Source organism: Mesoplodon bidens, assembly GCF_964165515.1.
Source record: "Mesoplodon bidens genome assembly, chromosome: 5".
Classification (NCBI taxonomy): Eukaryota; Metazoa; Chordata; class Mammalia; order Artiodactyla; family Ziphiidae; genus Mesoplodon; species Mesoplodon bidens.
In genome coordinates this window covers 46998476-47014599 of record NC_138161.1, presented here as the reverse complement: position 1 = coordinate 47014599, position 16124 = coordinate 46998476, and the positions used below count along the sequence as shown (strand labels likewise).

The window sequence follows — 16124 nt, the reverse complement described above, 5'->3', positions numbered from 1 at the left end:
TAATTACCCTCAAACGTTTATTGAGCACATTAGTATGGGTTAGGTCCTCGATAGTAGGTGTTTTCTTACAGTATCTCTTTAAATTCTTACCCTCTGTGGTTTGAGATGTTAGTATACCCATTTTACAAAACTCAGCTTTAGCATCAGTAAACAGCCTTCTCAAGGTCACAGTGAGTGGTAGGTAGGGCATTTAAATTCATCACGTGACTCCAGAACCAATTTGCTTAACCATTATGTACTACATAGAGTGTGTGCTTGGTGGGGATTGAAGAGGATTTATACATCTCACATTCCTTCATGTGGTTCAGTTTTGTAAATTATCACACATGCAGAGATGAGTGTGGGCTTAAAAAAGCTTGAGCTGAGAGCTGTTTCTCTTCCTTTAAATTGCCACAGTAACCCTCTTTAGGCTCTCAGTGTATATCCATCTTGGGCAGTATTAAAAAAATGAGTAAATTAAAATAGGACCTTGAATTATCTTTTCGAGATTGTTGTGATGCAACTTTAAAATCTTAAAGTAACAGGACTGGTATAGTACTTTTTAGTTTAAAAATTCGCAGTGCTAAATAATAGATTAAAAATCTTCATTGTAGTCAAATGAAATAGGATATCCTTGTTAACGCTTGCAAGTTATTCTTTTGAATACTTTTCTACTCTCTAAATGCCTTTTTTTTCAGTTTATTATAAGATCTCACAGATGTGTTACAAGATGTGACAGAATGACACTTATTTAGAGGAAGTATATAGTCAAACTCACCTGTTCACAGTGACGAAAATCCTTGAGAGCTTATTGGAAAAGTATAAACCTTTCCTAGTTTTTTTATTATTTTTTTTATTAGTTTCTGCTTTATAACAAAGTGAATCAGTCATACATATACATCTGTTCCCACATCCCTTCCCTCCTATGTCTCCCTCCCTCCCACCCTCCCCATCCTCCTAGTTTCTAAGAATTGTAATGAAAGTTACATTGCTCTACATTTTTGGAATATTTGTGCAAGCTTCCTGCTTTTGTCTTCTTGTTAAAGAAAGTATTTTTAGAAGTCATACAGTGTTCGTGTTAATAAAATTAAATAAGATAACTTATATTATTTTTAATAGCAATGTGACTAAAATATGGGGTTAGCTGGAGAGTCGCATAAAATCAGCATCATGAGCACATATTTATCCAAAAAACATACTTGGTTTGAAGTTTAGAAAGCAGCCTAAAATAAGCATGTGTTCTTTGTTATATTAATTCATTATTATTTAAATTAATGCCCCTTGTGTTTTCTCTAGGGAAAAGTAGTTAAAAAAAAATTACTCAGCTATTTTCCTGGAACAGTATCAAAATTTGTATGTGGCTTAACACATCTGACCTGACAGTCTTCAGAGGAAGCGAACACATGTTCTATGAGTAATCCCCTAGATAAATCTGCAGCCAGACAACGGGACAGTGAGATCAAATTCCAGTGTTTTTTCTCCACTGAAATAAAATTAAAATTCAAAAATTACATTTACAGGCTTCTACCCCTTATGGTCAGTTATAGTCTGGTGGAGACCATCTGTGGGGGTGGGGCAGGAGGAGAAGAAGAAGCTGACAGTGATGGTGGTGATGATGGAGTTGGAGAAGGAGAAAGAGTTGTCGATGTGGTGTTGTTGGTGAGAGTGAGTGTATGGATTGGTCCTACAATACCCATTTTGAAAATTATTTTTCCAGTAGTGGTTACACTCTCTTTGTCAATTCTGCCTTGTAAAAATGAGTAATAGTAGGTGGTATTAGCCTGGTCACAGATTATTATTCTTTCCAGTTACAAAGCTTAGCAGAAAATCTGGAGTCTCTTACTTCCTGACCCTATTACCATCCTTTTTCAAACCCCAATGTTAAATGAGGGCCCCTGACCAAGAAAAATACTTGAGGGCTGTAGACTAATAAGAAGGACCTTTTTTTTCCTTTAACTTAAAGAAAAATAAAGCATTCTGTTGACTTCTTTGAACTTGTGGGGAAAACTGTTCCCTGGGTTGTACCCTCAGCAAGTAGAACAGCATTACCCTTTGAGCCAAAGGAAAAAGAACTAACCCAGATCTTCTGTTGGAGATGTCCTAGCCTTTGCTCTACGTCAGCCCGTCTCAACCTCCACACTATTTGACTTTTAGGATCCATCACCCTTTACTCTGGGGAGCCGTCATGCGCATTGTAAGATACTTTAGCAGCATTCCTGGCCTCTACCCACTAGATGCCTGTGGTACCCCCCAACCCCAGAATTGTTCCAGTGTCCTCCACCCACATTTGAGAACCCCTGCTCTCAGTGTATTAGGTGATTTGTTGATAATATTTTCTAGATTTTAGTGTTACTTTTAAATATTTTGTCCTATTTTAAGTATTTTGGTGTAGAATAGGCTTCGCTTTTAAGAACTGTAAAAATAAACTGGAAGCACATGTTCTAATTTGGGGGTAAAAGTGAGGACAAGGTCTTTTTCTGATTTGAGAATTCAACATTGTCACCTTTGGATGCCTAGTACAGTGTTGTTCATTGCACAGGTGGGGACCCTTTAGTGGGTCAGGAAGATATATTTTAGACACTATTGAGTCAAGGTGTAAAATGCATTTCTTACTTTGGAATAACAGAGAAAAACATTTGAAAACTGCTGGCCTAGTGTCCCTTTCCAACTGTAATATTCGAAACATATACTTCATAGCAGTAGGTATTTGGCCAGGCCAGCTAAGCTATTTATCTAGTTAGGTTACACTTATCAAATAGTCTTGGAAATATGGAACATTCAAATTTGTGCATTGCAGTAGATTTGAGACTTTCTTTTAACTTTAGTTTCTGGTGCGTATCGTCTTGTTTGCGAGAGGAGGAAGCTCTGAACTCCATCACATATTTTAGAACATTCTTGGCACGTTACTTGTGGACTGTTCATGCCCTCCCCCTACACAAGATGCTGAAAAAAGACAGCTCCATTTTAATTGTTTTCTTCATCACCATGCATGCAAAAGTCCTGTTTTTCATCAGTTAGTATTTATTTTGTTAACTTTTGTAGGAACTATGCTGTATGGAGGAAATGGCAGAAAACATTTTGTGCATTTATTGAGAATCAAACATAAATATGAGCATAAAGATATTTAAGAATTGCTCCTAACTCTCTGCTTGTAGTCTTTTTGTAAAATTCATTTTAACATGACAACTTTAAGTTAAATAATAGCCTGTGGGGAATACATTAAATGCGACAATCTGCCATTGCTAAGTCCTGACTTCAGCTGTTAATAGCAAAATTCTTGGCTTTCTGAAATCCATCAACACTTCTAATCACTTAAGAAGCTGCCTTAGTTTCATACTTACTAAAGAAAATACATTTATAGTTTGAGTTACTTCATTTATTCAGGGCTACTTTTTAAAGATTGAAACAATTCCAGAAAGCTCGTTTTCATCTTTTCAGTAGTAACAGAACATTTTTGACTAGTTTCATATTTTTAGAAGATCTGTCTTAGGATGGTTGTCTTTTTCTCTAAGGAAAAATGTTAATGATTATTCAAAAGTTTTTTATATTACAGTTCATTTATTTTCACAAGGGAGGTTTTTATATCCTTATGTTTTTAATTTAGATAATATCCAATAGAGATATTCAAGGTATTTTCATGGTAATTTCCGGGGAGATTTGTGGTTATTTTTCTTCTCCTCTGAGTTGCATAACATTCTAAGTTTTATATTTGCAAAAGATCAGTGGCTGTGTCACACAAAAACTCACAGGTCTATTTAATGGTGCCTTTATGTATTATGATGTTATTGAACTGCTATGCCTAGTTCTTGTGTGTGGAGTGAAGGCAAGTGTAGAAGATAGCTGAAGTTTAATGTTGGTTAAAAGCTAAGCTTTATGTGAGAGAGATTTGTTTAAGAATCCAGATTGCTGGTTGACCTGTGAAAGCAGACTAAGTAACAGTACTAGTGTGGATATGGCAATAAAATTTCTTTATCAGCAAAAGGTATGAAGTATTGTCATCAGAATCTAGGTACAGAGTTGTTGTTCCTTCCTTAAAGCTAGTTTTGAGACTAGTTTGAGATAACTTTTTCATAGGTTAATGTACAGTTTCCTTATTCATTCAATTAATAAACATTTATTTTGCAACTACTACTTGTAGATACTATATTCTTATTCATAGGCTTTTAAAGCGTTCATCTGTTCTAGTAAATGATATCAGCACTACATTGTTCTTAAAAATAAAAAATCAATATAAAATTCTGTTACACCCATCTGTATCCATATTGAGGTTAAAACTCAGAAGTGTCACTTCTAATATAGTTTCCTTTGTTTTAAGTTCTGAACTCTCCCAAAAGGTGATTATAAATAGCTCTTTTGAAAGAGAAAATACTGTTATTTTGAAAGGATGTATTCATTTTCCTATTAAAAAGACATTCATTTGAATCCCATCGTTAGGAACGCTAACCGGTGCAATTGGAGCAGCAGCTAAAACTTGTTAATCAGTATTAACGCCTCCTTCCAGGCGCTCAGTAAAATAACAAATTTTGTGATAAAGGGAAGAATGCAGATATTTGATTTTTACAAACAATCTGTTAACTGTTTCCATATTCAGTTGCTGAAGAAATTTCTGGAGCAAATAATGCTGCTACCAAGATATGAAGGTCATTTTACTAATCTTTAATAAGTCTAATAAACTGTTTTTTTGTCATCATTCTATAGGGGAAAATGAGGCTTTTGGGGAGGGACTACTGAAAAGTCAAATTTCAGTAGAACATAAAATTAAACTATGAAATATTGCTTTAATGCCTTCAAGAAGGAATACCTTGCATCGTGTAATATGGTCAGAAATCTGCATAATCTTTAGTATAGTTTAAGTGTTTTTAGAAATCATTTGACTTCTCACAGGGATTTTTGAAGGGGTTTGTGCTATTTGTAACTAAATAGATGAAGCTGATCATATACATTTATTTTTATAGTTGACATTTATTTTGAGCAATTACTATGAATTGATACTCTTTTAAAGACTGGATTTATTATGACATATATATATATATAATTATTGCTAAGTTATGTTTACTTCTATTTATTTTGATTGGAAAGTTCTTTGAACTCATAAATTATAACGGTAATCATTGATTATTTTGACCTAACCTGGCTTCTCCTGGCTCCTGTGAGTAGACCTACTAAGAACTATGTTATCTGTTTTATCTTGTGTAAGGAAGGTATTGGTGGTACAAAATATCTGATGTCATACATATTTTAAAATCTTCACAAAAAATCCTGATTATTTGCAGTGTAAGTTAAAGATGTAAAGAATAATTTATTGTCCTTTTAACTTTTTTTTTTAAGGTGATGGATGTGGACATACTGTACTAGGCCCTGAAAGTGGAACCCTGACGTCAATAAACTACCCACAGACCTATCCTAACAGCACTGTTTGCGAATGGGAGATCCGTGTAAAGATGGGAGAGCGAGTGCGCATCAAATTTGGTGACTTTGACATTGAAGATTCTGAGTCTTGTCACTTTAATTACTTGAGAATTTATAATGGAATTGGAGTTAGCAGAACCGAAATAGGTAGGAAATTTTCGATACATCATTGCCCCAAGTTTTAAAACTGAAGCAGTGTTTGATACTTAACATTGAATAACTATGCTATATAGGATATGTGGGAAATTATTGAAATGTGTGGAAATCTCAAATTTGAATCTTCTTTTGGGAAGAGAAGATTCTTATCTGTTTATTCACTTTTCTAATAAGCCTGTGTTGGTACATTTGCAACAAGATGCCACTGTACTGCTTCTGAGGAGGAGGAAGTTAATTATCTTTTTTTGTTCATTTTGTTTTTCTTTGATCACTTTACTTGCAGTTAAAGAATGTAAGTATAATTCATGCTTAGGAGTCAGTATATCATGGTAATTAAGAGCATGGGTTTTGGATCCAAACTTCCTGATATTAAATACTTCTGCTATTAGCTTGCTGTGTGACCTCTGGCAAGTTACCTGATCTCTGTTTCCTCACTTGTAAAATAGGGCATGAACTAGTACATGTAAAGTGCCTAGAACTGTACCTGACATATAATATATGCTTAGTAAATATTAGCTGCTGTTGTCTTTATTCTTAGCTAAGAGCAGCTGGTTCTCAATTATGGCTGCATATTAGAGTCACTTGGGAAGACTTTTAAATAATACTATATACCTGTCCCCATTCTAGAGCAGTTGAATCAGAATTGATTTGGTGGGACCCACACCTCAGTATTTTTAAAGCTTCCCAGGAGAATATACTTTGAGGTCAAGTTGAGAACCTTTGGCTTAGAGATCAGCACCTTTCTCTGAAGCAGGAAACATAGCAAAATTTGTAAGGCTGTCTTGGTGAAATCACATTATAACATAAAGAACTCTAAAATTCTCTGTGAGTTTATTTGAAAAGACTTATTGATACAGGTGTGTAAAATGTCTTTCAGAACTATAATTGGAACCCACTATCTTGTTCTGTAAGCATCGTGTTCATCTTCTGGCCTCCTCTCCGTCTCTAGTCAAACCCTTCATCTCTTCTCCACTTTTTGGCCTCTTATCTATGAGAGGAACAATTACTGGCCTGCTTCCCTGGCTGCTGATTGATAACCTCTGTTGTCTCCCAATCAACTCTTGATTAACCTGGGTGCTTGATCACCACGTGCATATTGCCACGAATATATGGTGTTGGATAAGCTTTTAGAAACTCGAATCACCTGAGGATCTAGAAAACACTATTACTGTAATACTGATAGAAGACAGTTGCATATTAAGTGCCTCCTGAGGAGATGCAGTAGGGAGTAAGTGGTACCACCTCAACAGTCTTGAAACAATAATGAAAAAAAAGTGAACCACAATCTGATCAGGCCTCTAGCAGTTTACATGCAATAAAGGAGCTAGAGAAACACACTTTATCAACCATAAAGACTCCTTTTTTTAAAAATGCCACTTATATGTAAAGGGGAGGAGGTCGAGGGAACTGTCATTCATTTAGAGGTACATCTTCCAAAAGTAGTGTGTGAACCTTGTGACCTTGTTTAGGTCTTGATTCAAACTAACTGACTGAGAGAGGACATTTTTGAGAAAAGCAGAATCTCAAATTCTGTGGTAATGTTATATTTGTGTATTCAGTATCTGATTTGTTAGAGACATTTTGAAGTTCAAACAAAACGTCTCTGATTTGTTTTTAAATATTTCAGAGAAAAAATGGTAGGAAGAGGGCAGGTGAAACCAGAATGGCACACGGGTGAAGCTGAGCCATGGGCACATGGGAGTACATCTCTCTACATTGATGTAGTTTTGAAAGTTTCCATATTGAAAGTGCTTTTTGTTAAAAAGGAAAACCATAGGATTATGTATTTGGACAATAAGTAGTGTCATGTTGCTAGGCAGGAAGAGTGACATGGGAAAAAAATTGAGCACAGGTTTTAAATCACTCACTGGGTTCTCATCACAGCTCCAGGACTTACTTGCTGAGAATTCTTTCTACAAGTCATCAGCCCAGACTACAAAGTCATCATCAGTACTGTAGGAAGATTAAATGAAATAATATTTTGCAGTGCTTGGGGTGTAGTAGGTGTCCACTACTCAGCTCTCCCTTATTTCCATTGGTTTTGTTTTTCCTTATTCTCTCTTCATACAGGTGAATGGAAAGCTGTAGAAAGGTCAAGGGGACTGAGTGATGATGGTTCCTGTTGGGCTTTAGTTCTGCTCCTCCCCCTCCCCCATCACCACCTACCATATATCCTCTGGTCCTCCATTTGGGGAGCAGCTTGTGGTTGGTGGTAGAAAAGTAACTTTCCTGACATCGCAGAGAAATAAAGCTCATTCAAGAATAACTGTTCTGGTTAAAGTAGATATGCCAGGAATTACAGAATAGAAACGACAAATACATATGGGTATCAAGATTCCAGTGATTGGGCTTCCCTGGTGGCGCAGTGGTTGAGAGTCCGCCTGCCGATGCAGGAGACACGGGTTCGTGCCCCGGTCCGGGAAGATCCCACATGCCACGGAGCGGCTGGGCCCTTGAGCCATGGCCGCTGAGCCTGCGCGTCTGGAGCTTGTGCTCCGCAACGGGAGAGGCCACAACAGTAAGAGGCCCACGTACGGCAAAAAAAAAAAAAAAAAAAAAGATTCCAGTGATTATGGTAAAGGATCCTCTTTTTCGGGCTTCCCTGGTGGCGCAGTGGTTGAGAGGCCGCCTGCCGATGCAGGGCACACGGGTTTGTGCCCCAGTCCGGGAAGATCCCACAGGCCGCGGAGCGGCTGGGCCCGTGAGCCATGGCCGCTGAGCCTGCGCGTCCGGAGCCTGTGCTCCGCAACGGGAGAGGCCACAACAGTGAGAGGCCCGCGTACCGCAAAAAAAAAAAAAAAAGAGAATCCTCTTTTTCCTATATTGTCTTTTCTCAGGGTCCCTTCTGAACAGAAGCAGGTTCAAATGAGCTGCATTTTCCTATAAAAATGTTTCCTATTTTGGTATAAAGCTTAGATTTTTGGTTTTTTTCTCTATAGGTGTTAATTTTAGGGACTTTTCTCCCCCTGAGAGATGGTATTATGGAATAATCAAGAAAAGAAAATGAAAGGAAGAATGGTTTCTCAAGGAATCACTTTTTAAATCATAAATTCATTAGAATGTGTTTTAACTGATAAAGCACTTTTGGACAGTTATTTTCTATTTTTTTGGAATGGGCGATAATGTGTAATATTATTTAAATATATGAGTTTATGATTTTATATAACAACTTCCTAAATAGCTAGACTGTCCAGAAATCTTTGTGAAATTAGTGTAGTCGTACTCATTTCACTGACAAACAGGATGTGTTTAATGATAGAGTTAAGATTGGCTCTCTAGGTCTGTCCCTTTTTTAGGCAGATTGTATTGGAATGAGAAAATTCCATTGTGCCTTGAATTTTACTTTTCCATTTTGATTATCCTTTAATCCCTGGTGTCTGAGACATAGTGGTTGCTCTGTAAAGATAAAAATTAAAGTAAAATCATTCATTATTAATCTTAACTTTTTCTGTACATATATAAATATATATCTCCAAACTATTTTGCAACTTGTTTTTTTCTCTTTTAATATTTAGACGTCTTTTCATATTGGTCCATAGACATCTACTAGCATCATTTCCCTGATGGATATTGTTGATAACTAGTCCAAAAGTGAAATTTAAAACCATATTAAAAAGAAAAATCTTTGCTTATATGTAACCTTTTCCCACTCTATTGTATATATTTTCTTCCTAGATTTTGCTTAGAATTTCCATTTTAAATGAACTTTTTTTGGGATGAGGGATTTTGTGGATGGATCTCTAAAAGAGAAGCTAAATATTTTAAAACCTAATAACTATTAAAGGAAAATGCATTCTGTAGAAGAAATGTAAATGTGTCTGTGTGTTCAAAGTTATATTTAAAGATGTACATTCTGTCTTATACCTTCATCAAAGTACCTTTTAAAGTTGTCTCTTAAATCTTGAGGTGACATTTACAAAGAGGGAAACTGAGGTCCTCAGGGCTTCATCTGGTAAATGATTCCATGTCTCTTGTGTTTTCAGAAAAGTTTCTTTCTGTATTGTTTGTCCCCTTTCTCTCTAATATGCTTAGGTCTTCCTAGTTTAAGAGAAAAAATAAATTTTCTTTCTCTTTACCACCAAACCTCTTAAAAAAGCTATAGTGATGATAATATTAGGTATTTAATGATGATAATGATTGCTAATATTTTTTGAATTCCTATTCTGTAGAGGCTCAGGCTAATAGTGAAAATAACTACCATGCATGCAGTGCTTGCTATGTGCCAGGTACTATTCAAATCACTTTTATCAATTAACCTATTTAGTCCTCACAAGATCCCTTGAGATAGATACTTTTATCACCCCCATTTATTACTAATGAGAGAACTGAGGCACAGAGAGGTTGAAAAACTTCCCCAAGGTCACATAAGCTAGCAAATTGCTAAGTGGGAATCAAACCTAAGCAGTCTGGCTCCAGAATTAGTGTCTTTTACTGTAAGCCCTTGACACACTTGATACCATTGAATCCTACAAGAATCCTGTACATTATTCCCATAAAACAGATAAATAGAAGATCAGAGAAGGTAAGCAACTTGCCCAAAGTCATATAAGCAGAATTGGGACTTGAACTAAGGTCTAGCTAATAGCAAAGTCCACAATCTCAACCACTAGGCTATAGAGTAATAGATACCAGCTATTACTCCTTAATCTTTTACTACATCGTCTCCTTACTGCAAACTGTTGAAAATAGCAACTTTTTAATAAACATTAACTTTTTCCTTTTAGCTATTTATTTTGACATAATTTTTTTTTTTTTTTTTTGCCACGTGACGGCCTGTGGGATCTCAGTTCCCCGACCAGAGATTGAACCCAGGCCATGACAGTAAAAGCCCAGAATCCTGACCACTAGGCCACCAGGGAACTGCCTATTTTGACATAATTTTAGACTTAATAGAGAAGTTGCAAAAATGGGATAATTTCCATAAACCTTTCACCCAGATTTTCCAAATGTTACCATTTTATCACATTTGCCTTATCCCTTTCCCCCACAAGCATACACTCTTTATCTAAACTGAGAGTACTTTCAAGCGTGATGTTCCTTTACCCCTGTATAGTGTGTTTATTTCCTAAAAACTAGGACATTCTCTTTACATGGCCACAAAACAGTTATCACAATTAAGGAAATTAACATTGATGTAGGGCTGAGCTACAGGAGCTGCTCAAATTTCTCCAGTTGTACAAATAATGTCCTTTATAGCAAAAGAAATTCTCAGATTCTGTATTGCATTCAGTTGTCATATCTTCTTAGTCTCCATTACTTTGGAGATGAAAGGAGTGGACAGTTCCTTGGTCACTCCTTGTGTTTTGTTACGTTGACATTTTTGAAATAGATAGACCAGTTATTTTGTAGGATATTTCTTAATTTGGATTGTCTGATGTTTCCTCATGATTAGATTCAGGTTACAGACTTTTGCAGGAATGCCACAGATGTGTTGTTCTCAGTACTTCCGATCAGGAGGCTCACAATTTTGATTTATCTTATTACTGGTGATGTTAACTTTGATCTATTGGTGAAAGTGATATCTCCCAGATTTCTACAGTGTAGCTATGTTTCCCTTCACAATCAATATGCATATCATGGGGAGACTCTTTGAAATGATGTAAATACTCTGTTAGTTACTAAACTTGCACCCACTAGTTTTGGCATCCATTAATGATTCTTTTCTGAATCAGTTATTATGATAATTGTCAATGGTGGTTTTCTTATGTCATCATTCCTTTTATGTTGATTAGGTTTTTCTTCCCTACTGAAAAAATGAGCTTTTCCTTCTCTCCTATTTATTTGTTTGTACCAGTGTGGACTCATGGATTCTTGTGTTAGTCTGTTGTTTATCATCCTTTACTATCATTTGTTTTGATTCTCAAATTGTCCCAAATTTCCATTGAGAGCCTCTTCAAACTAGCTCCTGTCTCCTTTTGTGAAGTCCTCATCATTTTTTAAGTACTTGCTTCTGCTCTGGCACAGGATATTCTAGATTTGTCTTGTACGTGTCCTGTCTCAACCCTGAAATCATCCATTTCTTCAAGGAATCCTGTTTCTTTTTAGTGGAAAATGGTATTAGAAATCAATATCTAGTCTGTAACTTCAGGCCAGTTGGCTGCCATGCCCTATTAGCAGATAGATTTAGTAGATAAATATATGTATATATGTACTTATGTATATACAGGTACGCACATTATATCTTTTTATATTTATCTACCTATATTTATTAAAAAACATGAGTTCATACTGATACCTTTAATCCTAATCCAGCTTCACTGGGTTCATTCTGTTCCTTCCCTTTTCATACTGGTAATCACTTCTCTGACAGTGAGGTATCTAGCTCCTGTTGTCTACAGTATATGTACTTAGTTAACTTATTTGTTTAGTGCTATAATACACAGAAAATAGTTTCAGAATTACTGATCCATGCTTCTAAATCAAAGAAGCCTGCTACTTAGAATCCATACTTGCTTAGTCTTAACCTGAGGACCTTTCATCTAAATACTGTGTTCAGTATTGCCTGGGCTAGATTTCCCCTACCACCTCCTGCCCTCCAGTGTGGTTATGTTATTATCCATTTGAAGTACGGTTTGGTTCATTGACTTCTGTTCATATTCCATTGTAGGCTTTTTCTCTAGTTAGTTTTCTTTTTCTTTTGTTGAGAATGTGTTACATGGTTCTCAAAGTTAGAACTGTACGAAAAGATATACTTAGATGAGTGACAGTCCTTCCTACTTCACTCCATATTTTCTGTCCTTTCCACCCCATCTCCAGCCACCCCTGTAGCTAACCAGTTGTATTAGTCTTTGTTTTATCTTTTCTACTTCCTTTTTTATACAAATGATATATTTAGATTTTATTTCCCCTTCTTATAAAAAAAACCCCTAATATACTATTGATATTCTTTCCTACTTGTTTTTTTCTCCCACTTAACAATGTATCCTGGAAATCATTCCACATCAGTTCATAGAGATAGTCCTTATTCTTTTTATAGCCACAGAGAACTCCATAGTATGAATGTACTGTGGTTTAGCCACTCATTTATATCTGGATATATAGATTGCTTCTGGTATTCTACGGTTACAAACAGTGCTGCAATAGATAACTTAATGCATATGTGTTTTTGTATTCTTGGAGGTGTACCTTCAGAGTAAGTTCCTGAAGTGTAGTTATTGGTTCAAAAGGTAAGTGTATACATAGATTTGTTAGCTATTGCCAAACTCCCCTCTACAAGGATTGTGCCAATTTACATTTCCACCAGCAGTGCATAAAAATGCCTGCTTTTCCACAGCCTTGCCAACAGAGTGTGTTGTCATGCTTGGTAAGTTTTGCCCACTGATAGGTGAGAAATGATATCCCAGTATAGTTGTAATTTGCATTTCTCTTACCATGAGGAAGGTTGGACCTTTTATTAATTTTTTAAAATTTTTACTGAAGTATAGTTGATTTACAATGTTGTGTTTAATTTCTGCTGTACAGCAACGTGACTCAGTTATACATATATATTCTTTTTCATGTTCTTTGCCATTATGGTTTATCAGAGGATATTGAATATAGTTCCCTGTGCTGTACAATAGGACCTTGTTGTTTATCCATCCTGAACCTTTTATTTATATGTTGAAGGTCCATTTAAAAAAAAAAAAAAAAACATGTTTGCCCACTCTTTCAGGTTTTTTGGTCTTTGTTTCTCTTAGGTATTAGGAATTCTTTTATCTTTTAGTGATATTAGCCTCTATGTGATATATGATGCAAACAGTTTCTCCTAGTTTGTCAGTTGTCTTTTGACTTTGTTTATGAAGCTAATTTATAGTGCATTTTTTTGCCATGTAAAATTTTTTAAATGTAGTAAATTCATCAGTCTTTTGCATCTGGATTCTGAGTCATTTGGAAAGCCTCTCCCTATATCACTGTTAAACGTAAATTTACCCATGTTTTCTTTTGGTACATTTATGTGGTTTCTTTTTTTATATTTAGATCCCTGGTCCACTTGGAGATATTCTCTTTTATGGTATGAAGTGTAGATCTAATTGTATTTTTTCCAGATGACTAACCACTTGTCCTAGCACCAGGCATTTAAAAGTCTGCCTTTGCCCCAGTGGTTTGAAATACTACCTTTGTCATATACTCAAATTCTGTATGTACTTGGGATCTGTTTATGGACTTTCTGTTGTGTTCCACTTGTCTATTTAGTCATATACCAGAACCTCAGAGTTTTAATTATAGAGGCTTTATAGTGTGTCTTAATGTCTGATCTGGGTAGTCTCCCATTATAGATACTCACTTCTGGCATTTTCCTGGCTATTCTTGCCTGTTAATTTATCTGTCAACTGTCCAACTTCATAAAAATGGTTACTGGTATTTTCTTATTGGGATTATATTGTTTGTAAATTGTCTTTATCATGTTGAGTCATCCTGTTTAAGAATAAGAGATGCTTTTTTTCCATTGTTCAAATCTAATTTTGTTGTCTTTCAGGAGTGTGTTAAACTTTTTCTCATGTAGGTTTTACATATTTTTTGCTAAAATTATTCCTAAATATTTTATCTTCTTTGTTGCTGTTGTAAGTGGAGGTGTTTTTGGTTTTGTTTTTTTTTTTGCCATTATGTCCTCTAGTCTCTAATTATGTGAAGACTGTTGATTTCTATGCTGATTTTATATCCTGCCACTTTACTGAGGTTTTTTTTATTTTATACTTTCAGTTGTTTTTTTTTTTTACATCTTTATTGGAGTAAAATTGCTTTACAATCGTGTGTTAGTTTCTGCTTTATAACAAAGTGAATCAGTTATACATATACCTATGTTCCCATATCCCCTCTTGCGTCTCCTTCCCACCCTCCCTATCCCACCCCTCCAGGCGGTCACAAAGCACCGAGCTGATCTCCCTGTGCTCTGCGGCTGCTTCCCACTAGCTATCTACCTTATGTGTGGTTGTGTATATATGTCCATGCCTCTCTTTTGCTTCCTCACAGCTTACCCTCCCCCCTCCCCATATCCTCAAGTCCATTCTCTAGTAGGTCTGTGTCTTTATTCCTGTCTTACCCCTACGTTCTTCATGATATTTTTTTCTTCTTAAATTCCATATATATGTGTTAGCATACAGTATTTGTCTTTCTCTTTCTGACTTACTTCACTCTGTATGACAGACTCTAGGTCTATCCACCTCATTACAAATAGCTCAATTTCATTTCTTTTTATGGCTGAGTAATATTCCATTGTATATATGTGCCACATCTTCTTTATCCATTCATCCGATGATGGACACTTAGGTTGTTTCCATCTCCAGGCTATTGTAAATAGGGCTGCAGTGAACATTTTGGTACATGACTCTTTTTGAATTATGGTTCTCTCAGGGTATATGCCCAGTAGTAGTGGGATTGCTGGGTCATATGGTAGTTCTATTTGTAGTATTTTAAGGAACCTCCATACTGTTCTCCATAGTGGCTGTACCAATTCACGTTCCCACCAGCAGTGCAAGAGTGTTCCCTTTTCTCCACACCCTCTCCAGCATTTATTGTTTCTAGATTTTTTGATGATGGCCATTCTGACTGGTGTGAGATGATATCTCATTGTAGTTTTGATATGCATTTCTCTAATGATTAAAGATGTTGAGCATTCTTTCATGTGTTTGTTGGCAGTCTGTATATCTTCTGTGGAGAAATGTCTATTTAGATCTTCTGCCCATTTTTTGATTGGGTTGTTTGTTTTTTTGTTATTGAGCTGCATGAGCTGCTTATAAATTTTGGAGATTAATCCTTTGTCAGTTGCTTCATTTGCAAATATTTTCTCCCATTCTGAGGGTTGGCTTTTGGTCTTGTTTATGGTTTCCTTTGCTGTGCAAAAGCTTTGAAGTTTCATTAGGTCCCATGTGTTTATCTTTGTTTTTATTTCCATTTCTCTAGGAGGTGGGTCAAAAAAGATCTTGCTGTGATTTATGTCATAGAGTGTTCTGCCTATGTTTTCCTCTAAGAGTTTGATAGCTTCTGGCCTTACAGTTAGGTCTTTAACCCATTTGGAGCTTATTTTTGAGTATGGTGTTAGGGAGTGATCTAATCTCATACTTTTACATGTCCCTGTCCAGTTTTCCCAGCACCACTTATTGAAGAGGCTGTCCTTTCTCCACTGTACATTCCTGCCTCCTTTATCAAAGATAAGGTGACCATATGTGCGTGGGTTTATCTCTGGGCTTTCTATCCTGTTCCATTGATCTATCTTTCTGTTTTTGTGCCAGTACCATACTGTCTTGATTAATGTAGCTTTGTAGTATAGTCTGAAGTCAGGGAGCCTGATTCCTCCAGCTCCGTTTTTCTTTCTCAAGATTGCTTTGGCTATTCGGGGTCTTTTGTGTTTCCATACAAATTGTGAAATTTTTTGTTCCAGTTCTGTGAAAAAATGCCAGTGATAGTTTGATAGGGATTGCATTGAATCTGTAGATTGCTTTGGGTAGTAGAGTCATTTTCACAGTGTTGATTCTTCCAATCCAAGAACATGGTATATCTCTCCATCTATTTGTATCATCTTTAATTAATTTCATCAGTGTCATAATTTTCTGCATACAGGTCTTTTGTCTCCTTAGGTAGGTTTATTCCTAGATATTTTATTC

At 36.0% G+C, this 16124-nt stretch overlaps 1 protein-coding gene across 1 annotated transcript in view; it reads left to right on the top strand.

Annotated features, from left to right (window-relative positions):
• DCBLD2 (discoidin, CUB and LCCL domain containing 2) overlaps window positions 1–16124 on the top strand; it is a 96709-nt gene that overhangs the window by 13349 nt on the left and 67236 nt on the right. Inside the window, exon 2 of the mRNA XM_081234377.1 lies at window positions 5308–5535. Within this exon, the coding sequence (XP_081090503.1) occupies window positions 5308–5535 (228 nt within the window). The remainder of the gene's footprint in view (window positions 1–5307; window positions 5536–16124) is intronic.